The following is a 23,199-nucleotide window of genomic DNA, read 5'->3' as shown; positions in this document are numbered from 1 at the left end:
CTGATGTTGTTGGTATGTTTGCCACCAATCAAAGGAATTAATCCTCAAACATGGGAAGAAGTAACCCCACGAGTAAGTATTATTGTATGTAAATTGACTGATTTTGGTCTATTGTGCTTTATTCTCCTTATGGGTTTTGTCATTGGATAGATTCAGCTTTCATCATGGTTGCATACATCACTTTCTCAATGATAATGGATCAGATACTGATACCGATGACACTGACTAGGTGGAACTAGATGTTAGTTATTAGTTATTAGTTAGGATTGTGCGTGTGGCCACTAACCACTGACGTGTCACTGCTTCTACTGCCTTCAATCAATTTAAAAAGGACAAGACTAAGACAATTGAGTACTTTGAATCCCATGCATGCATCCCACAAATAACATTCTTTCCTGTCATTACAAAGTCTCCTTTTGTCTTTTACTCCTTAGTATAATTCCCTTCTCGTGACCATTGGGGGGACACCAGAATCAATGTCTGAAACCAAATTTTGGTACTTTTCTAAGAAAACAATTGGCTTTGAGTATAAAGTTGTCAATGGAAGCTTCTGCATCCTTTTCAGAGCAGATCTTTTGCATTCACCAACAAAATTGCAACAAAGTACAGCAGAAAAGAGCAGGATATCTTTAATGAAATTACACTCAGATGTATCCTAAGACAATAATAACATTCATATCCATACCTTCTTGATTATCCCAGAATTCTGAACCAACTGTTTGCTTCCAGCTTACAACAGGAGAAACCTGGGAATATGAGAAAAGACTAGGGGAGAAAATACCAAGAAAGCCTTGGCCAAGATGGTTATGGCATTAAAATATGTAGCCCAAATTAAGCTAATTCATGTAACTTCTTCAAAAGAAAAACTAAGTGGCACATCCATAATACTGATCCTCTTGCTCTATAGAGTATGATTACTCCTAAAATTCTGAAAACCTTTTGATATACAAGAGCCCTTATGTACTTCACCAAAAATGACAATAATCTGCCTTCATTCAAACTGAATCGGTGGCCTTAATTTACTTTAGGATGGACCCGTCATGCACATTAGTCAAGATTGGCCGTTGATATATGCATGTGGGTGAGGGCATGAAATGTAGAATATCAACGGGAAGAGGATTCAGGACCAATCAATTTTAATCACAACGAAAGACATTGTACCCCTTCAGGAATGTTCCTAGGCATAGGAAGCGCTGCGACATATCTTTGCGGAAATGATCTAGGTGCGCCAGAAGGAAAAGAGGCTCCAGAGGTATCCACTTGTGCCCGGCTGTGGCTGTGAAACTTAGCAAAACGATTGATGACAGCAAACCTTTCCAAGTCCTGACATTCCACTCTTAAGTCTACAACTGACGCAGATTTGTCCAATCTGCATTATCCAAGTGGAATGCAATAAGGTAGTTAGACACAGATTATGTGGTTACATGCCATATAGGACAAAAACATGAAATATAAAGATAAATTTACAAGGGTATTTTTTATGTCTAAAGAGGTAAATGACATAAAATCCATTTCTCTAAGTTGCATAGGCAATCAGGGAAACATTTTCCCAAGAAGTTGGTATCATAAATTGTGAAAGTGGAAAATTAAGCTATATATTTCCAAAGATTTGCGGGAGAGATAAGAAATGGATTCTTACCTTTGGAATTCATTTTCTAGCTTGTTTGCTCTGCCTATGAGCTCTTCCACAAATTCAGAAAATTGTTGGTCACTACATTTCTTAGTATCTTTGACCTTCTCCCTGATCACAGAAGAATTTAAGAAACAAATTACTGACCAGATAACCAAAAACAACTTCATTTTCTCAATGTGCAATCACGTGCACACATTGAAGATTCTCTTCGACCTGATAAACTCTCTCGCTCTCTCTCTCTCTTACGGAACAAAATTCCTTTGTATTAAAGAAGAAGAGATGAACACTTACATGTTATCGTCATCTACAGGCACAAGCAAACTATTTCTTGCGCAGTTGGCGAGGCTACAAGCATCCCCTACAGCTAATTTAGAAACAAAGTATGATGCACTTTCATAGTGCGAGGCCACATCAGCCAACATAAGGGTTACAGGTGCAGGACGAAACAACTGATGCATGACTTGTGTTGTCATTATAAGCCTTCTTTTTGATCGAAGCGATTGGTGTACATCTTCAGTCATTTCAACCTCATATTGTACCTGCAATAGGAATAATCAAAACTATAACCACTTTCTGATCCAACATATAGAAGCTTATGAGAGAGAATTTTGATACAATTCTTTAACCACAGTCACACCTTCTCAATCAGCCGATTTGTGGCTTTTGCCCACTCTTGTTCCGCCATGCTGCAAATGAGTATTATTGTTATCAACAAAGCAACAAATTTCCTCACAAATGACAGGTAAGATAAGAATTTTAAAAAAAACAGAGAGAGAGAAGGGGGGATGCCACTTGTGTTTTGACTTTAGTGCGAGTACTTCTAATCAGAATGCTACTTTAATAATCAAGATAACAGAGGGATTGAATTCTCATATGATAGGCTTACCAAATAGTTTGAAGCCCTCTGTTGCCTTCTATCACTTCTTTGTGCCAAGGTAGTGGCTCAATTGGTGCAATTTTGCGCTTCTTCTGTCTCATTGTAGCTATATTCTGACTGGCAGCATCTGAGGGCAATACATAGGGGGCCAATAAGTGTTTGTCAGGTACCAAAGTGGCAGCTGTTCTTGGCCAAACCCTGCCACCATGACTAGCATCAGTGCCATCCAGGTGTTCCATTGAAGGATGACTATGCAAATGCTGAGAAGATTTCCCAAGAGATAACTGCCCCACCGCTGTCTTTCCAACTCTAGCCTCATACATTGGCACCATTTGCCCATTTCTTAAGGTCCCATATTGCTTAAACCAAGAGGGCGCCATTCGCAGATCAATCTGGCCTCGGTCTGTATTATTAGATACAGCATTGCTGCTGCCAGATTGATCCTGAGAAATATTTGGACCAACTACGTCTGTCTGTGGGCAATATATATCTCTGACAGCAGGTTGTTGTAAAGCCCTTACGGTCAGAGACTCCCTAGCTCCTCTCAAGAAGTTTAACATTTTGGAATCACCAGATTGAATTGAGTCAGGAGGATTGTCATTGTTCCTGATTCTATCAGGCTGGTGCAGGCGAGAATATCCCACCAATGAGCCTGAGGCAAGACCAGCTGCACCTGACATAAGCTTTTCCACAGGTTCTTGCCCTAGAAATAAACCACCACTTTTCTTCGAAGCATCAGGCATCTCAATTGATGTCTGTTGCAGGAACCTTTCTTTTGCAGCCTGTTCGTCTTCACGCGCGAAACCCTGTGTCTTCACAGAAGATGCATCATAATTCTCACCTTTTTCAGAGTTATGATCAGTTGAACCTTGAGGAGCCAATGTGCTCAGGATACCATTATTTGATTGATCCAATGAAGAAGTTAAATTAGATGAAACCTCGAGAGACTTCACATCCAAAGGCTGTTGCTGAGGCGGTACATTTTTCCACAAATTGTCTGGCCCTGCTGAAATTTCACCCTGCTGAGATATGCCTGAGACAATGGAAGGCTGAGATACTGGGACATTCCCCAAAACTGGAATTTGCTGACTGAGAGGGTTGGGGAACATCTGTTGAGAAGTATCTGGGGAAGGAACGCGATTGAACTGTGGATATCTGTTGGCCGAGCTAGGTAAAATTCCCTGCAAAGATTGAGGTGCAGCGGGTATATTGGACATGAAATGCATTTGAAGTTGATTTTTAAGATACGGTGGACTTGGTGTAGCTGATGCATTTGAACCTCGTTGCATATTCAAAATTGAGGAGTTGCCTGTGTGTCCAGGACCACCGAATTGGCTATCATAATGAGCCTCTTGGCGCAGTTTGTGTAAAGTAGGCATAGACTGAACCGCAGATTGGGGAGACGACCAGGTAGGACTTTTCACTCCAAATTCAGAGCTTACTTGCTCAGAGTTTAGATTACCTCCTGCCTTCCATGAACTCTGCGGGGAAAGTATTTTTGAATTGAGTGACTGTTGGGATGGAGAAGCCAACCTCAAGCCAAAGCCTTGAGAACTAGAAGACTGAGTATATAATTGGCTGGAAGAGGCATCAGGCATTTCTGCCTTGGGCCCCTGAGATGATGGAGTACAGTCACTAGAACCAAAGTTTACCAAAGAACTTTCATCCCTTGATTGGTCAACCTTGTGAAGAAGCTCAAGCATATTTTGACTGCATTTGTTAAGTCAGAAATCTTATGAGACCAAACAAACAGAAAACGCCAATAAGCAAAAGTTACATGAAGAATTTGAGAGAAATATCAAAAAAATCATAGTTGCAAGTTTGGCTGCATAAATAGACAACACGAACAACATTGAACAATGAACACCTCCATGTTTATGTAAATAATCATATTAGATGGCAAAATAAAGAAACCCAATACCACGATCTTTAGCATGCAAGCAATGAATTGACCCTAGTGCAATTCTTCTCAATAGTAATCTCATGCAATTGACTACGTTGGTTGAGCAACAACATTTGAGCCATCAGTGAAAAACTGACCTGTGAAAGGTAGGTATATGATCACCTCTGGAAGTTGCAACCTCTTGTGATTTTGAGTTTCTTTGCAAATCAGGCAAGCACCCCTGGAAACAAAGACAACCCACATTTACTAAAATATGCAATAACCATGACAGTCATTCGCGGAAACACTTATATTATGTATGGTCGAACAAAATATACCTTATCCAAGTTGCTGCTGCTGGAAACATCTCTTATAGACTTGAACTGCCCAAAATGTCCTTGACCATGACCAATCAATTCTTTCGAGGTATAGCAATTATTGGAGTTCTCCTTTTGGTAGCAATTCTGCTGCTTGTCATATGTTGCATTAGCTCCGCCATAGTAATTATGAGGAACAAGAGGACTATTACTCACCTGCTGAATTTTCCCCACTCGCTCATTGCCGTTGTTATCTACAGAGACAGTGATTTGTTCCTTGTAACCAGTCTGATTGCTATCTGGTATATATTGATTGGTTGGCAGATGGGCCTTAAAAATGCTTGAATTTGTTGCAGCAGAAAAGTTTGGTGTCTGTGAGTTTTCTATGTTGGGTGGACTACGATCTGCTCCTGATTGTACTTGCTCAGTTTCTCCAATTGATCTAGAAAATGAACTTGCCCCACCATTGCGATCACCCTTCCACAGAAAACCATCAGGAAAAATCCCCGGGTTTATGGCTCCATTACCTGCCAAACAATGGTCCAAAGTGTTTTTGTTGTTTTGAGTACTTAATGAAGTAACAATTTCATAAGTGATAGCTGTATAGCTGTGCTGATAGCTGTATAGCTGTGCTGTATAGTTAGTCAGATATGATAGCTGTATAGCTGTGCTGATAGCTGTATAGCTGTGCTGTATAGTTAGTCAGATATAGCTGCTGTTAGTTAGTCAGATATGATAGCTGTATAGCTGTATAGTTAGTCAGATATAGCTGCTGTTAGTTAGTCAGATATAGCTGCTGTTAGTCATAATATTAGGCTTGTATTATGGAACAATATGATATTTAATAAGAGGTACTCTCACAAGGAGAGGGAGGAAAATTGATAGCAATATTGACATGGTATCGGAGCAAGGTTTCTGAACTACTTTGCTCTCTGATTCTTTGGTTTTCTTGGCCTTTTCTTGTGTTTAGCCCTTGATATCTGGGTCTCTTGGATTTTGGCTTGTCTAGGCTTGCTGTTGGAACGATCCTTATCTTTCTGTTCAACAGCTCTTTGATTTTCAGATCTACTGCGATTTGTTTTCTTGGTACTCTTGGTTCTTTGGTTTTCTGATTTTCTGGGTGCTGGCATAATTCCAAGCTTGCATTATTCTTGTGTTGTCAAATCATTGTTTCATCATGTCTACAAGCAACAATGATTCGTTCAATATTCGATTCACTGGTAAGAACTATTCCTCCTGGGAATTTCAGTTTCAATTATTTGTCACAGGGAAGGACTTATGGGGTCTAATAGATGGAAGTGATCCAGCCCCTACAGATCCTACAAAGTTGGCTTCTTGGAATGTCAAAAATGCTCGTGTGATGACATGGATGTTAGGGTCTGTTGATCCTCTTATTGTCCTCAATTTGAGGCCATATAAAACTGCGAAATCCATGTGGGAATATTTAAAAAAGGTTTATCATCAGGACAATTCAGCTAGACGTTTTCAATTGGAGTATGAGATTGCTTGTTACTCTCATGGCAATCTCTCCATTCAAGATTTCTTCTCTGGTTTCCAGAATTTGTGGGCAGAGTTTACTGACATTGTTTATGCTACAGTACCCGCTGCATCTCTCTCTGATGTTCAAAAAGTTCATGAGCAAAGTAAGAGAGCTCAATTTTTAATGAAGTTGCGATCCGAATATGAGGCCATTCGCTCCAATTTGATGAATCGTGACCCACCTCCATCCTTAGATGTTTGCTTTGGAGAATTACTTCGTGAAGAGCAACGTCTTCTCACACAAGCCACTCTTGAGCAGGGGAGGTTGGGTACTAATGCTGTTACGGTTGCTTATGTGACTCAAGAGAAAGGCAAAAATAGAGATATGCGGAAAGTGCAGTGTTACAGCTGCAAAGAATATGGACATATTGCTCTCAATTGTAAAAAGCGATTCTGCAATTATTGTAAACAACAAGGGCACATCATCAAAGAGTGTCCTACTCGTCCTCAAAAGCGCCAAGTCAATGCCTTTCAAGCTGTAGTTGGCACTCTGCCTGATGGACAATCTCCAGAAGGGCACAACTATCAATTTATTGCTCCAGCAGTGTCTACAAGCACTCCTACGGGTGCTGGGTCAGCAGTTCTTACTGCTGATATGGTACAACAAATGATTGTTTCAGCATTTTCAGCCTTAGGGCTGCAAGGTAAAAATAATACATCCTCTCAACCTTGGTTTCTTGATTCTGGTGCATCAAATCATATGACTAGTTCATCTCATATGCTTCAAAATGTGCGTCCGTATAATGGTTCATCACATATTCAGATTGCTAATGGAAGTCATTTACCTATTGTTGCTGTTGGTGATATTACTTCATCTTTCAACAATGTTTTTTTGTCACCGGGACTTTCTACTAGTCTTCTTTCGGTTGGTCAGCTGGTTGATAATAACTGTGATGTCCATTTTTCTCGTGATGGTTGTTCTGTGCAGGATCAGGTGACGGGGACGTTAATCGCGAAGGGGCCTAAAGTTGGGAGATTGTTTCCACTACATTTTTCCATTCCTAGTGTCGTATCTTTGGCTTGTACTACTGTTAAAACTAAGGGTGATGTATGGCATAAACGTTTGGGTCATCCAAATTCTCTTGTTCTGTCTCACGTATTGAATTCTGGTTTGTTGGGCAATAAAAATCATTTCACTTCCCACAGTCTTAAATTTGATTGCTCTACATGCAAATTAGGCAAGAGTAAAGTCCTTCCTTTTCCTTCTTCTGGCAGTCGTGCTAAACACTGTTTTGATATTATCCATACTGATGTTTGGGGCATTACACCTATTATTTCTCATACTCACCATAAGTACTTTGTGACATTCATTGATGATTATAGTAGATTTACTTGGGTATATTTTCTACATTCCAAGTCTGAGGTCTTCTCTGTTTTTAAGACCTTTTTGGCATATGTTAATACACAATTCTCTTCAGGTATTAAAGTATTACGATCTGATTCTGGTGGGGAATATATGTCTCACGAATTTCATGAGTTTTTGAAACAAAAAGGCATTATCTCACAACGCTCTTGTCCTTACACGCCACAACAAAATGGCGTAGCGGAACGCAAAAATCGTCATCTTTTAGATGTTGTTCGGACATTATTAATTGAGTCTTTTGTTCCATCTAAGTTCTGGGTTGAAGCTTTGTCTACTGCAGTTTATTTAATTAATAGACTGCCATCTCAAGTGTTAAACTATAATTCTCCATACTTTCGTCTTTTCCACGAGCATCCGAGTTATCATTCTCTACATACTTTTGGTTGTGTTTGCTTTGTGCACTTACCATCTCATGAGCGTCACAAACTTTCTGCTCAGTCTATTAAATGTGCCTTTATGGGTTATAGTGTTTCTCAAAAAGGTTTTGTTTGTTATGATCCATGCTCTAACAGATTTCGTGTCTCTCGAAATGTTATTTTCTTTGAGGATCAATACTTCTTTCCTACTCACGTTGAGTCATCTCCTACAGCAGCACTTCTTCCTACTTTTGATGACTTGCCCTCTCCTCCTGATCGATTCAAGCCTGGCTTTGTGTATAAACGACGTCAACCAACTTTACCCCTTCCGGAGATTGATCCATCACCTGAGACTGTTCAGACAGCTCCGCGACGATCTACCAGAGTCTCGCATCCTCCTGATAGGTATGGTTTTTCTCACACGTCTCTCACCGCTACTTTATCCAATATTTCAATTCCTTCATGTTACTCCGAGGCTGTCAAACATGAGTGTTGGAAAAGGGCGATGCAGGAGGAACTTCACGCTCTTCAGGAAAATCATACATGGGACATCATTCCTCGTCCATCTACTGTTAAGCTCATTGGGTGTAAATGGGTTTACTCAGTTAAACTTCGTTCTGATGGGACTTTGGATCGTTATAAGGCACGGCTGGTTGCTTTGGGTAATAGGCAAGAATATGGGATTGACTATGAGGAGACATTCGCTCCTGTGGCAAAAATGACTACGGTACGTACAATCATTGCTATTGCTGCTTCACAGAGTTGGCCACTTCACCAAATGGATGTCAAGAATGCTTTTCTACATGGTGATCTCAAAGAGGATGTTTACATGACTCCTCCACCTGGTCTATTTTCTACCTCTACTTCAGAAGTGTGTAAGTTAAACCGGTCCTTGTATGGATTAAAACAAGCTCCTCGGGCATGGTTTGAAAAGTTCCGGTCTACCTTACTTAAATTTTCATTTGTGCAAAGCCAATATGACTCGTCTTTGTTTATTTGCAAGACCTCCGCTGGTGTTGTTTTCCTACTCGTTTATGTAGATGACATCGTGATCACTGGTACAGATTCCTCCTTGATTGCTCACCTTCAACAGAAACTTCAAGACTCTTTTCACATGAAGGATCTTGGTCCTCTTACGTATTTCTTGGGTTTGGAGATTCATACTGATACTTCTGGGGTGTTTGTGCATCAACATAAATATGCCCAAGATTTGGTTGCTTTGGCTGGTCTTCAAGATTCTTCCTCGGTGGATACCCCATTGGAAGTCAATCTTAAATACCGTTGTGAGGAGGGCGATCTTCTCCCAGATCCTAGTATGTTTCGGCAGTTGGTTGGTAGCTTGAATTATTTGACTATTACACGACCTGATATCTCTTTTGCCGTTCAGCAAGTTAGCCAATTTATGCAGTCTCCACGACATCTACATTTGGCAGCAGTTCGTCGTATCATTCGATACCTGCGAGGTTCTTCGAGTCGTGGTTTGTTTTTTCCTGTTGATACTCCTATTCGTCTTGATGCCTTTAGTGATGCTGATTGGGCAGGATGTCCTAATACTCGTCGTTCTGTTACGGGTTGGTGTATGTTTCTTGGAGAGTCCCTAATATCTTGGAAAAGTAAGAAGCAAGATCGTGTTTCCAAATCTTCGACTGAATCCGAGTATCGTGCTATGTCTGCAGCGTGTTCAGAGGTTGTTTGGCTTCGTGGGCTACTCGCTGAACTTGGCTTTCCTCAATCTGATCCCACTCCTCTCCATGCTGACAACACCAGTGCTATTCAAATTGCTACTAATCCAGTATATCATGAGCGTACTAAGCACATCGAGGTGGATTGTCACTATATCCGAGACGCTGTGGATACTCGTGTGATTTCTCTTCCGCATGTTTCCACCAACCTCCAGATTGCTGATGTGTTTACCAAGGCTATGACAAGGCAACGTCATCAGTTTTTGGTTGGCAAATTGCTGCTTCTTGATCGCCCAGCATCAATTTGAGGGGGGATGATAGCTGTATAGCTGTGCTGATAGCTGTATAGCTGTGCTGTATAGTTAGTCAGATATGATAGCTGTATAGCTGTGCTGATAGCTGTATAGCTGTGCTGTATAGTTAGTCAGATATAGCTGCTGTTAGTTAGTCAGATATGATAGCTGTATAGCTGTATAGTTAGTCAGATATAGCTGCTGTTAGTTAGTCAGATATAGCTGCTGTTAGTCATAATATTAGGCTTGTATTATGGAACAATATGATATTTAATAAGAGGTACTCTCACAAGGAGAGGGAGGAAAATTGATAGCAATATTGACAATAAGGTGATAGAAACTCGGTACTTATACCTTCTAGCTTACCACATGGTTGGCTAACATTGTTTTGTGACACAATCCTCTGGTTCTGTGCGTTACTTTCTGAATGCATGTACATTTGACCAGCCAATGTATTATCCAGATGCATAAATGATTGTACTCGTTGATTCTCCTCAATTGGTGACTTCTGTTGAGGATTGCAGTACTCAATAGCTTCATGAGAGCTATCTTGGCGGACACCTTCCCTCCCTTCCACTGAAAATTGAACAGCTGCCTGCTGAAAGCCAGGGAAGCTTGAGTTTATATTGCCATCATTAAACATAGGAAATGGCTTTGAGTTAAAGGAGGTATTCTGCAAGTTGCTATCAACCCAGCCAGTTTGTTGCTTCTCACTGTCCATGAAGTTTGGAAGCAGATTATCATTTGATTGTTCTGTATTCTGGAAAGTTAAGCCACTCCACTCCTCTTGTGGGCCAGTATCACTGCTAGAAGATTCTGCAACAGCAGACTGCATAAGAGCGCTCCAGCTTCCACTCTGAATAGAAGGGAACGTATTTGATGGAACTGTATGTTCCAACGAGTTGCCCGAAAATCCAGTATCCATGTGAGAACGCCTGCCAAAAGAAGCATCCCATACGTTGTCATCCATGTTGTACAATATCTTTTCCTCCATTGGGTCTAAGGGAACAAAACCCTGAGAAGGGCCAAGTTGTTTTGTTGTTTGCTGCATTGATGGCCAACCAACTTGCTCTTGTTTCCCAGAAAATTCCTTCAAAGATGCAGATGTTTGCAACATGTTCCCCTCCTGAGGGTTTCCTGAAAAACCTCCAGTATTTAAACCATGAACGGGTATTTGTCCATAAATATTTCTCCCCTGAGATACTTGTTTGGGTATGAAAGCTCCTTGCAACATGCCAACCTGTTCTCCAGACACAACACGCTGATCCCCTAAAAAGGGATTATTGAAGCTTGATGACTGCATCGTAGGTTTCTGTATTTGACCACTAGCACCAGCCATCAAATTAACAGAATCATTAGATAACTCCTGGAGATGTGAATACTGACTTAAATTTCCTCTAGCATTAGCAATAGGGGTACCGAATAAAGATATGTCATGCAGCTGAGAAACAACACCCATAGAATGCAAAGCTTGCCCCTGCTCTTGTGAAAGCATAACTCTACTAGGGATTCCTTGTCCACCAGGAGATGCACCTCGCTGAACCCAGTTCCTAAAAACCTGTGATGTATCATGAACAGGTGTTCCATTGATCAGGGGAGGAAATTGACCTCCAGCAGTCTGCTTAGCAAATGCAGAAAGCTGGTTTAAAGAATTTTGCTGCCTCATATCACCCAACTGCTGAAGTTGCTGCTGCTGCTGAAGTTCTTGCAGCTGCTTAAACATCACATGCTGCTGCAACAACTGCATGTCACTATACGCTGACTGCTGCATTATGCGAGATTGGGGAGAGCCTGGCTGTTGCGCCCTCTCAGGTTGCTGCCCTCGAAGAAAGTTAAAGTCTGTAGAAACTTCAGTAATCTCTGACCTTCCAGAATTTGTTGTCAAGGTGGGACTATCCACGCATTCTGTTGCTTGTTGCGATTGAAAGACAGAAGACCCTCTGGAACTCAAATTGTGATGAACATAACCAGTAATTTCGCCTTCAATAGCAGGTTGGTTCTGCTTTGTCTGGAAATTTTGGCAATCAAGTAAACGTTCATCTGTGTTCAGCCGGTTTCTGGAGTTGCTTCTGAAATTTTGAGCTCTTGGAGTCAGCTCCACAAAGCTTTGATCACACGGCACTTTAACAGAATCTGCAGACAGCAAACAAGCAGGGATGAATGAAAGGGTTACAAAACTCCAATGAACATATGAATCCTTTCAACAGAGAATAAAAACCAAAATAAAAAAATAAAAAGAACCCTTTTTCATGGGGACAAATAAATTAGAAGCAGTAAGCCCATAAATAAACAGAGAGCAAATGATGCAATGGTAAATACGGTACGCAGTTAAAATTCATTGATACCTAATTGTCGCTCACTGGGATACTGTGGATTAAAATCCAGAGGTGCTGCAAACTGTCCCTGCCTTCCAACCCAGTGACTGTGATTCAGGACCGGCCAGTTACTGCCTGCACTTTGAGATAGTATCTGGCTCTGAGAAATATTTTCTAGCTCAAAGAGATTCCGTAACCTGTCTTCAACTTGATTATCAGGCATTAAAAACCCACCCCACCAGTATCTTTTTTCAGCTAACAGTAATATGAAATATAGGTCCTTCCATAAATAGGATTACCATTGGTCGAATAGACCAATTCCTAAAATTCTACTTATGTTTCCATGCAGTAGTTGCTATTTCAATAGTAGCACAATCCTCATCCAAAATGACACGTTTCTGTAGATGCACTCCTCAAAATGTCATCCTGCACAAGATTATATTAAATAAATGACACCACCAAAGCGAGACAGAAGATACGAGCCAAAAAGATGCCAGCATATTTAGAACTGCTCGTGTCATTAATTTCCTTCATAGACTACTTATTATCTTTGCAATAGACAAAACTATAAAAATAAAATTGAGAGAATACATAGAAACAAATTCACTGGTTTTCAAAAAGATCGCAAGAAATCTAAAAAAAATGTTCCAAACAAAATAATGAATGCCTAAGTAATGACTTTTTCACAACCAAATTGAAGAATACCCAGATTCACACAATTTTCCAGATATTCTTTCCATATAATTCATAGCAACCAGAAAGAAATTGCTAAAGAGATCACTTCAATGCAAGTACATGGGAATTAAAACAACTAAACCTTAACCTACCAAGAGCCTGCAAAACAGCTTAAATTCGAGCAGATTCTTCAGTAACACGACCATGGAGCTAGACATAACACATCTGCAGCTTAACGAGAATGTACAAAGAGTACTTAGACGTCAAAAGTCCACAGCAACCAAAATCGACCTCAAAACCCTAAAAAACATCATAATCCAAACCAAACAAACGCAAACCAAAACCTCAATTCCTCACAACAAAGCCACATATACAACAAAAACAACATTTCGAAGTTATCAGAGAAAAAAAAAATTAAGAACCCAAACCGAAAATAACCACTCGAATTATTCATCCCCAACCAACAGGAGCAGAAAGCGAAATTACCAAGAGAGGCCTGGGCCTCCAGAGGAAGCAAAGACGTTCTTCCGCGTGATCTGAGGTGGAGAAATTTGAGGGCTCGAGGGATTCGGATTCCCCGTTAACAGCCGGTGGTTTCAATGACGATCAAACTACTCCAAGCTCTTCCCTTACTTCACTCTCTTTCGCTTTGGCCTCACCAATTAATGTCCGCTTAAGCCAACAAAACGACACCGTTAAATACACTGATTAAAAGCGCTTTCACTTTCTCTCTCCAGAAAATCTCGCTGGTAGTGAGAGAGGAGGAGAGACGAAAATCAGACCAGAGCCGAAGATAAAGCAATCGACGCAGTGCCGAAATGTAATTTCAAATAAGTTATATGCCGAAATTATAAATCAAATAAAAGTTGGCACCATTGTAGGTTCGGAACCAAAGCTTGGGTTAGGGATTAGCTTAGGAGAGAATAACATCTCGCCGTTTCTTTCGTGTTGGTAGTCCGTTGGTATAAGCCGTTCGATTCATCTGATTGAAAAATGAACGGTAGGATTTTCATGGAACACCGTACGCCTTAGGTGGTTGATACCAAAGCTTGGAGATCGTGAAATAGAAAAAGCGGGATGGTATATTCGGATACCACGCGCCTTTTGGCACGCGTGTAGGTGTACTTTATTTTCTAATTTTTTGGTCTTTTTCTTTGTTTTCAATTTAAATCAATTTTTCCCCCTTTTGGGGGTGCCAAAAAAAAATTAAAATCTTTTGGGCTTTTAACGTGAGCAAGCTTTATTTACTTTCATAAATTTATTATTTTTCCGGCCGCCAGGTTCATCAAATGAAGTTAGGATGATTAATTAATGAACTTTCCTTTTATTGACAATAAATTTTCCAAGCCCATTTTTTTTTACTACGAACAAAAATAATTAAATAAATGCAAGCCTATTTATATTGACTTAGTGTTGCTAAAAGAATTTAATATGAAATTCACATTCTAATTGTTAAGAGTAGTTAACCACTTGGATGATGGTTTAGTTTTTAAATTTTTTTGGAGTCAAATCGTATGAATTTAGAAGGTTTTGAATTCAATTCCCGCTAAGAGTAACATTCTTGTGGCTACGAATTGGGTTTTGACATAACTTACCCTGTTTGTCAAGGTGAAAAACTTCGATATGCGCGGGTTTGATGGCGCAAGGTTATGCTCATATTGGATGTCCAAAATACTCTTTTGTACGCAGGTCGAAAATCTCGAGTTTAAGTTAATATCGGATATTCAAAAGACAAACTTGTATACGCGTCGTTATCCATTTTCAAAAAGAGTTGAGAGTAGTTGGTTGTTGATGTGAAATGGAAAGTAATTAGATTTTAATATAAGTAATCGGCAGGCTTCGGGTTAATAATATTACTTAAATTTTTTATTTCGATTGGATATTCTTTTAAGTACAGTTCCTCACAGTGCCCTCCTTTTGCCTAAATTAAACTTCATTATCACATTCATAGAATACCACAATTACCAAATTACTCCTAAATTTTATCAGTGAAGTGTCAAATTAACATAATCATAATCAAAAATTAAGAAAAAATTGAGATGGGAACTAGTCAATTTTTTGTATACATCAATCAAATCTAAGACTGAGTGGTGCCATAAATATATGAAAGGATTCTGCACCGGTTCATGTCCATATACAGCCCACATCATCCATGATAAAAACATTATCAACACTTTCACACGTGAGAACTTCAAATAACTCAGATGACACTTATGTGTGTAATATCTCATAGAGTTCTCGAATTCGAGCTTCCCAACATCCCCTTCCTCTATTAAAAAAGACACTTGTCTACCTCTTGCATGAAATATATATATATACACCCAGTCACATCAATATAACATCAAAGGTGGCAATGTCCCGTTTATTCTTGCACAAGGAAATCAAAATAAAAGTCTTGACTTCATCTCAATTTGGAATTTGATGACTTGAAAGTTGTAAGTATTTTATGAGAGAAATGCTGAAGAAAGTAAGGAGAAGGGTTTGTTGTATTTGAGGATCTTGACTTGGATGATGCTACTTTGTTTCTGTGTTTCAGGATCTTTGAGAAGGACAATTAAACTTACTGGTACATTCAAAGCACAGAGAAATTAAATTTATTAAAATATTATCCAAGAAATTGACCTTTCAGCAGGAATCATGCTATCACTTGATCATGACATTACTATTGCCTTTACTGGGAGCATATACTACAGCAACATATATATATATACACACACACACACACACACATATACAATATTTGAGCAGGTTATAACTTACAACAACAAAATCAAACTTGTATGCTTTTAGAGTTTTTCTAAGAAGGAAAAAAAAAACCCTGACAAGTCAATCTTACTCCCACAACAGGTTGCTTATACAAAACACTGTTCCTTTCAGACATTGCAATAGACGAGATCAAATTCACTACAAGAGTAAAGAAGGGTAACGAAAATATACCTAAAATAAAGGGTTAAAGACAGTTCCAACAGCCTTTCAGGTGAAGATATAACTTTTTCTAGACCTAGAGTGGATTTTCAATCTGATATGTTACAAGTACTCAAGAAAACAATCATAAAACAGAACTTTAATCCAAATGCAGGTACGGGAAAATTTACCTGCTCCAGTAGAAATAATATTCGTGCAATCCCATCCCAATCAAAAGGTCCAAGCTTCATTACTAACCCATTGTGTATAGGTGCAATACAACTTCCACTATTCATACAGCAAGGGATACCAGCACTCAATTAACTTGGTTATGATTTCTATCAAAATAAATAAATAAAACTTGGTTATGACACTGCAGATGTCAAACATGGTAACGGTATCAAAACATTACAAGCTGCAAAAGGAAAAATCTCTTTGGAAGTTAAGTGAAACTAAACCATTTTTTCCTTTTGAGTGTTTAACAGACGGTAAAAGTTAAGGTGGACGTTTTAACTAAGATGTTAAGAGTGCCCGGTGGCCATGAATATTCTGGCCAGTTTGAATATAAAGGCTAACAGCCTAAATGAGAAAGAAATATAAAAAATCCAAGGTTGTGCAAACATATTCAGGCTTTCCAAGCACAAACTAGTGGGAGTTCTCTGGTAACTACTTTGATACTTTCCCATGGTAATAGATTGGCGCAAATTATTATTTCTGAGCATTTCAGAGGTTAAAAACATACAACCAAGGATAGTAAAATGCATGCACATCAAGCAAGTAAACTCTAAAGGAAAACCAAGTAGAAGAAGTAATTGATGGAGTTTAGCTGTCAAAAACACCATGTCAAAATCAAACCTTAAAATCAAATAAACAGCTAATCGTATTAAACTTTGAAAGCAAGAAAAACTAACGGCAACATGCATGAAGAGAAATTGGGGACTCCACACTGTTGGTACATGTAACAGAACAAAGCATCAAGCTTATATATTTCAACCATAAAATGTGTAAACAATCAATCAAACATATCTCCAGTAAATCCATGCACGAATTTTTCCCCAAAGTCAAGCCTCACAAGCTCATACAATGGAAGCAGAACAATTCAGTATTGCATTGCTCATGTTTAAAATCCTTTTTGGTACCCATCACATTTATGGTTGACAGATCTCTATCCAATGACCAGTCAAAATGATACCACAGAGCACGGCCAACCGCCAACATTGGGAAGAAAGGAAAGAATCAAATCACACATGCTGCAGATAAGTATTGTAATCCAAACAGAGTTCATACACAAATTAGAGTGAATGTATTACAACTTTTACCTCATTGTACAGGAATGTTAGAAGAAATGCGAAGGTTCGAGTCTGCCCCGCCACTTATAATGCTGTCACCTTTCCACCAGTCAGCACAAAGTACCTGGTTCCAGCAAAAGGCACCAAATTAAAAACTCACTGAATCTACAGGAGCCACAAAACAGTTACATTAACAATAATGCAGTACCTTGTCCTTGTGAGAGTCCATGATTGCAAGAGGCCACTAAAACAGAAACACCAAAGTTGAGTAAAACATTTCCAGAATTTACTATTAGCCACTACATACTTTCATTCTATTATTTTGCTAAATTTATATTTCAATGATGGAGGAAGGGTCGTACCGCAGTTCTTAGATCCCATAACATTACTTTTCCATCATAGGAGGCAGAAAGTAAATGAAACCATGATCTCACATGCCACTTGCAAGCCGAGATCCAGGAAGTGTGAGATGAGAACTGAAACACTGGAGCAGAAGTTCCTACGAAGAAATCACAAAAGATGAGAGAGAGAGAGAGAGAGAATCCATAATGGAGGGGGGGGGGAGAAACCGAGGGAGGGAGGAGGGAGGAGGGAGGGAAAATCCATAATGCTTAGCTGATTTGGGAAACCTGGTTTACGAGGATCCCATATTCTAAGGATTGGGTCTGAGGCACCAGCAGCAATTAATGCAGAACCTTCACCTCCAGCATCTAGACAGTTGAGAGCTTTCCCACAGAACTGCAGCAAGCAGAATGATATTTGCAAATATATTTTTTTACAATGTGTGGAAATCTTAAAAACAGAAGAATATGAATGAATAAATAAAAGGCATCAATGTTGTTACTTTGATGTGTCACTGCAGCTAATCATAATACATTTGCCAGTGGCAAAGGCAAAAATTACAAAATGATCTTCAATTTGCAACCTACAAAACTAGTTTTGTACATGTCAATCTTTATGTGCAATTCATTCATTTCCATATACATGAATGATATAGATTAAATTACGAATTTATGTAACTTGCATGTGCACACACAGAGAGCTGAAGTATAGGTTAATTTCCCCATACCATGTTTGTTATATCTTTGCCTGTCTCAACATCCCATCTTCTGACAGAATGATCCCATGATGCAGAATATACTGTTTCATGCTCTGGCCAAATCACAGAAGATACACATTGTGTATGCCCGAGAAATGTGGAAACAGCCTCCCCCTGGATGAATTAAATTACTATATGTTAAAGAAAATAAGTCAAAAATAACTCATGCAATCATAGATTCATAATAGAAGAAAAGGTCATGATCATCATCAAAGCCTTAATGGCGTCATGAATCCACATGTAAAATTAGAGAGAAAATAAAGAACAGTGTAAAATAAAAATTCAATAGAATAAAAGTTTATCATGATAACTGCAATTATTACATGTAGACTTGTTGTCAATCATTATAAGGTATGATTTATGCCCCCCATATGAAAGTGAAACAAGCAAACAGAGAATGCACAATAAATGAATAGAAGACATATTACCTCCGATTGTGATTCCTCAACTTGATCTTTCACTTTTCTCTTCTTAATTGACACTTGAGCACCTTCTGTGTTAGATTCGTCCGTACTCCATAGATTTATTGTACAATCCCAGGAACCAGAACAAACCTAAGAACATGCAATAACAATAAAAGGAAAAAATGAATTTAGCTCTAAAATCCAATTCATTAATTGATAAAAAGAAAGTAAGTAAGAACAAAAGGAGAAGACCATGTTGCCAGAAGCATTTGCTGCAACACTCTGTACAGATGCCCTATGGTCACGCAAAATTTTGAACGCATGCATCTTCATAGGATAATCTTGGGGATCCCCTGTATTGAACTTTGAGAAAAAATTAAATGCATTGATTAGTTAGGGTTTTGAGTTCCACTTGGAAAGTAGTATGGATGCCAATTTACCTTCCAGAGTCTCAGGGACCGATCTTTTGAAGCAGTGGCTACAGTAACTGCTTCAACATCTGTATTTATAAAACAGTTGAATCAATGGAAACACAAGAAATAAGCCACTATATCAAAACAGTAACAATCGGCCAACCTCCAAGAGACAACAACAAAAAAGGGAGGGCATCTCCAAAATAAGAAAACACGAAAGAATGCGATAGGAAAAGGAACGGGAAAAAAAACATGTGCACCAAAGGAATCACATAAGTTAAAAGGGAAACAATTTAAATGTGGAAAATGGATGAGTCCAAAGAAGTATACCAGAGCAGAGAAGAATCAGCCATGCTAACTGGTACAGATCAGGCTAACAAAGATAACTAAATTCCACTCTCAAGGACAATTCTTCAGATAATGAAGCTAAAGATTGTAAGAACCTTGCAGAAGAAACAATGCTGGCTGTAGTTATGCGTGTTTCTATGCACAGACCAGGATGGAATTCTCTTCACCCATTCTGAAGGCTTGGAAAAGTTAAACAGTTATCTACTTGGTTTAAATCTAACGAAAGTTCTATCATTTCAAATAATTGAAACTGACAACTTGTGTTGTCTTTGTCTAAAACATACATGCTCCTCATTGTTGCTCAATTGCATTAAAAGAATTTTGTAATATTAACAATAAGATAAGCACCAATACAAAAACTCAATCCGATGAATAACAAGCTGTATGAGAATTGAAAGAACCAATGTCTACATTACCCAATTTGTGAACTTACGACGAAACAGACATTCACAATTGATTTTACAAAACTGCTTCCTACTTTATGTTTCAGCATAATGCAATAAGGGGTTAAAAACCACGAGTATCCCACAAATTTAGACAAGGGAAAATTAAAAGAATTGATATGTGAACTTTTAATCTGAACAAGACATGATGCAAAGATGATTATGAAAAAATCGTACCTTCCGGTGTTGTGATACTAACAGCGGTAACAGCATTACTGTGTCCTTCTAACACATGGCCACACAATCCAGCACTTTTCCACACCCTGAATATAATTCAATTTAAAGTTTCACATTAATCAACTTCTAATATATAAAATGTTATCATGAGAGGACGGGCTCAAGGGAGCCGAAACAAAGAAACTTATAATGATTTTACCTCCCTAAACAGTCATAGGACCCTGTCAAAATGAACCTGCCAATTACAACAAACTAAAACAGTTAACTACAACCTAGCATGAACTATATGTATAAGTATAACACACTGCAAAATATGCGCCATAGACATTATCATGAAGGCAAAGTGATTCAACCCTATGGTAAGGTCTCTCCTAGTTTGCATAATTTACAAGCTGAGATATGCTAGCAAAGTACAAACACAAGTAGATTGCATAAGAGTTCAAAATAATTCTAATGGAGCTTAAGAGGCATTGATAAAACTTTATCGTAATTTTCATAAGAATCAAAACGTCTAGAAACCAAAGTGTTCTCAAATGACCATAAAATCACCACTCCTTAGGAAATCACTCATTGCAAGAAAAGCATAATTTTCAAGAAGATAAATATAAGTCTCACACATAACAGCAAATAGATTCCCGAAAATGATATTACAGTGTTTCAAAAAAGAGGGGCTCAAACGCTACTAAATATTTTCCTTAAATCTAATTAAAGAAAACTGAGGCGTGAGCAACATAAATATAGGTCTCAAATATAACAGCAAATAGATTCCCGTAAATGATATTACAGTGTTCCAAAAAGAGGTGCTCAAACACTACTAAAGATTGTCTTTAAATCTAATTAAAGAAAACTGTGGAGTGAGCAACATCCACTCTTACCGTGAACTAGAACCATCTACCGCACTGACCCAGTCATCATGGAAAGAAGGCTCTTCCTCTTTCCTTGGGGCCACAGCTTGTACATACTCAATTTCCAATATCTTCTCCTGTAGTAGGTGATATAATTTATAGTTACACAAAGGACTTGTAAGGGTAAAAGCAAAAGAACAACAAAAAATCTCCTTTCAAACAAAGTAACAAACATGAGATAGTGAGTCGCAATTAGGATCTCTTAAATGAAGGTAAATTGCTATTGCTCCATAAAGTATTGCTGGACTTTATATTCACTATCTCATACATATGACGTAGGATGTGAAAGCAACTATCTAAGAAAGTATTGAACTTACCAAGGAAATTCCCTTGGCAGATAAGAATTTCTCCAGAGACATTCGAACCAGCTCGCCATCAATCAGAAAGTCAAAAGGCTCGGATTGCCAATCAGAATTCCCTGCCAACAAATGATTAAAAAAAAAAAGTCACCTCCCAGAAATTAAAATCAAAGTACAATAAAATTGAAGCAGCAAAGCAATCAATAAATGTCAAGCTTTCTCGAGCCAGAATACTACATTCAATCACAAATTCAACAAAAAAAAAAAGAGTATTTTTTTTAAAAAAAAAAGCAATGCATAAATGCATATCAAAGTCAAGTACCGGATTGGAGGAGATTGTTCACGACGATAGATAGTCCATAGCGGGTGAGGTTTGTGGGAATTGAGATGGAAGCATTGGGAACTTTGTAGGGATCTTTCAGTTTCGTGACAAAGCGCACTTGAATGCGCCTAGAAGACATCTCTTCTTCTTCAATTTCTCCTCCCATATCCATTCCTCCTCTCTATATCCCAAGCAAAAATTTCTTCACGGAAAGTAAAGAAAAGGGTTCTACTGAGATTTTTTTGGAAAAGAACAGCCAGAGAACTAGGGTTGGGTGAAGGAGAAAGCGGCCTCCTTTAGATAAAACGCACCGTTTTATGTGTTAAGGAAATTCCATTAGAAGCAGTGATTACTGTATGATTAAATACTAATTTTTAATGGAGTACCCCATAATTTTATCATTGAATATTTGACAGATCAAAAAGGAGCAATCCATGAATCTGCTGTGTCGCCACCCTAACTCCTCCGGCTAAGCATGATTGTGCCTCCGAGACTACCAAAGCTGAGGAAGAGGAAGAGGTTTCCATACATTGTCTTTTAGGAGAGGTCTCTTCATCAGTTGCTGAAGCCATTCTTCTTTTTCTTTTCTTCGGAACAGAGACGGATTGTTTGGTGGAGAGTTGGGTGTCGTGGCCGATTATACAACTTTGTCATCCAGTTAATGTCCGCGTTCATCGACCGGTGGGGAGTGAAGCGGAAATCAGGAGGCAAAAATTGCCCATGAAATTTATGGACGCCATGGATTTAGATGAAAATACCTGCGAATGGGGGAATAGAATAGTTTTCCGCAAATTGAACGAAAAGAGAATGAAGAGAACATAATTGTAAGGAAGAAGATTAGTGCTTGCAGGTTTGTTGAATTCTGAATTCGCTAGTTTAAGGAAATTAGGGTTTCGGAGAGTAGAATTTCGAACGCGCCAAACCCCAACGGTAGCTTCTGTCTTCGCTGTCCCTTCTCCTAACAGTGTTATGTAAGGCAACAGGTAGAACCGTACGTATCAATTGGCGGTGGTACGTATCAATTGATTATGTTAGACGTATTTATTGTCAATGTTCGATTCTAATGGAAAGTAAATTTAATATTTTAAAAAAAAGTAGAGCTGTACGTATATATGCGAGTTACGGTTGTCGGTTGGTCATTATGGGCTTAAACTGGCATTATGTCACCTATAAACCCAAAGTCACAACTCACAACCATCGCCCCATGTGAAATCAAATGTTACAATACTAAATACACTATAGCACTCTAGATGAGAGTTTATCAATTGTCGGTTGGTCATTATGGGCCTTAAAATGGTATTGGACTAGACTGGTGATGTAAGTATGTCACCTATAAACCCAAAGTCACAACTCACAGTCATTGGCCCATCTAAAACCAAATGTTACAATACTGAATACACTATAGCACAATGGATGAGAGTTTATCAAATGTCGGTTGGTCATTATGGGCCTTAAACTGGCGTTGGACCATACAGTTGATGTAAGCATGTCACCTATAAACCCAAAGTCACAACTCACAGTCATAACGGCCCATCTGAAACCAAATGTTGGTCATTATGGGCCTTAAACTGGCGTTGAATACACTATATAGCACAATGAATGAGAGTCTATCAAATGTCGTTTGGTCATTATGGGTCTTAAACTAGCGTTGGACCATACAGTTG

At 38.8% G+C, this 23,199-nt stretch overlaps 2 protein-coding genes across 6 annotated transcripts; both read right to left on the bottom strand.

Moving 5' to 3' along the window:
* Positions 1–608: 608 nt before the first annotated feature.
* On the bottom strand, positions 609–13,732 carry LOC119997238. 2 transcript variants are annotated; one of them, XM_038844117.1, is made up of 10 exons: positions 13,419–13,732; positions 12,288–12,683; positions 10,297–12,075; positions 4,731–5,236; positions 4,551–4,633; positions 2,520–4,220; positions 2,271–2,319; positions 1,925–2,172; positions 1,640–1,741; positions 609–1,369 (listed from the first exon to the last, which is right to left on the bottom strand). In XM_038844117.1, the coding sequence occupies exons 2-10, from the start codon at positions 12,478–12,480 to the stop codon at positions 1,141–1,143; spliced, it is 4,890 nt and encodes a 1,629-aa protein (XP_038700045.1). In that variant the 5' UTR covers positions 12,481–12,683; positions 13,419–13,732; the 3' UTR covers positions 609–1,140. The 2 variants fall into 2 exon arrangements, with proteins under 2 accessions (XP_038700045.1, XP_038700046.1); XM_038844118.1 differs by having other exon boundaries at positions 10,309–12,075.
* Positions 13,733–15,126: 1,394 nt separating this feature from the next.
* Positions 15,127–22,298, bottom strand: LOC119995933 (ribosome biogenesis protein WDR12 homolog). Of its 4 annotated transcripts, none has more exons than XR_005467747.1 (15): positions 21,536–22,291; positions 21,232–21,332; positions 20,885–20,991; positions 20,209–20,244; positions 20,010–20,095; positions 19,069–19,127; positions 18,881–18,991; positions 18,653–18,778; positions 18,195–18,338; positions 17,755–17,863; positions 17,488–17,624; positions 17,334–17,369; positions 17,156–17,249; positions 16,028–16,174; positions 15,127–15,495 (listed from the first exon to the last, which is right to left on the bottom strand). XR_005467747.1 is itself a non-coding variant. In XM_038842411.1 (15 exons), exons 1-14 carry the CDS (start codon positions 21,705–21,707, stop codon positions 17,157–17,159), a joined length of 1,212 nt encoding a protein of 403 aa, XP_038698339.1. In that variant the 5' UTR covers positions 21,708–22,298; the 3' UTR covers positions 15,672–16,174; position 17,156. The 4 variants fall into 4 exon arrangements, 3 of the variants coding, with proteins under 3 accessions (XP_038698339.1, XP_038698338.1, XP_038698337.1); XM_038842411.1 differs by lacking the exon at positions 15,127–15,495 and having other exon boundaries at positions 15,672–16,174; positions 18,195–18,224; positions 18,330–18,338; positions 21,536–22,298; XM_038842410.1 differs by lacking the exon at positions 15,127–15,495 and having other exon boundaries at positions 15,672–16,124; positions 21,536–22,293.
* Between the last annotated feature and the right edge of the window lie 901 nt (positions 22,299–23,199).

The sequence above is a fragment of the Tripterygium wilfordii genome, chromosome 4 (assembly GCF_013401445.1).
Source record: "Tripterygium wilfordii isolate XIE 37 chromosome 4, ASM1340144v1, whole genome shotgun sequence".
Lineage (NCBI taxonomy): Eukaryota > Viridiplantae > Streptophyta > Magnoliopsida > Celastrales > Celastraceae > Tripterygium > Tripterygium wilfordii.
The sequence above is the reverse complement of the archived record's forward strand: the minus strand, read 5'-3'. Positions and strand labels throughout refer to the sequence as shown.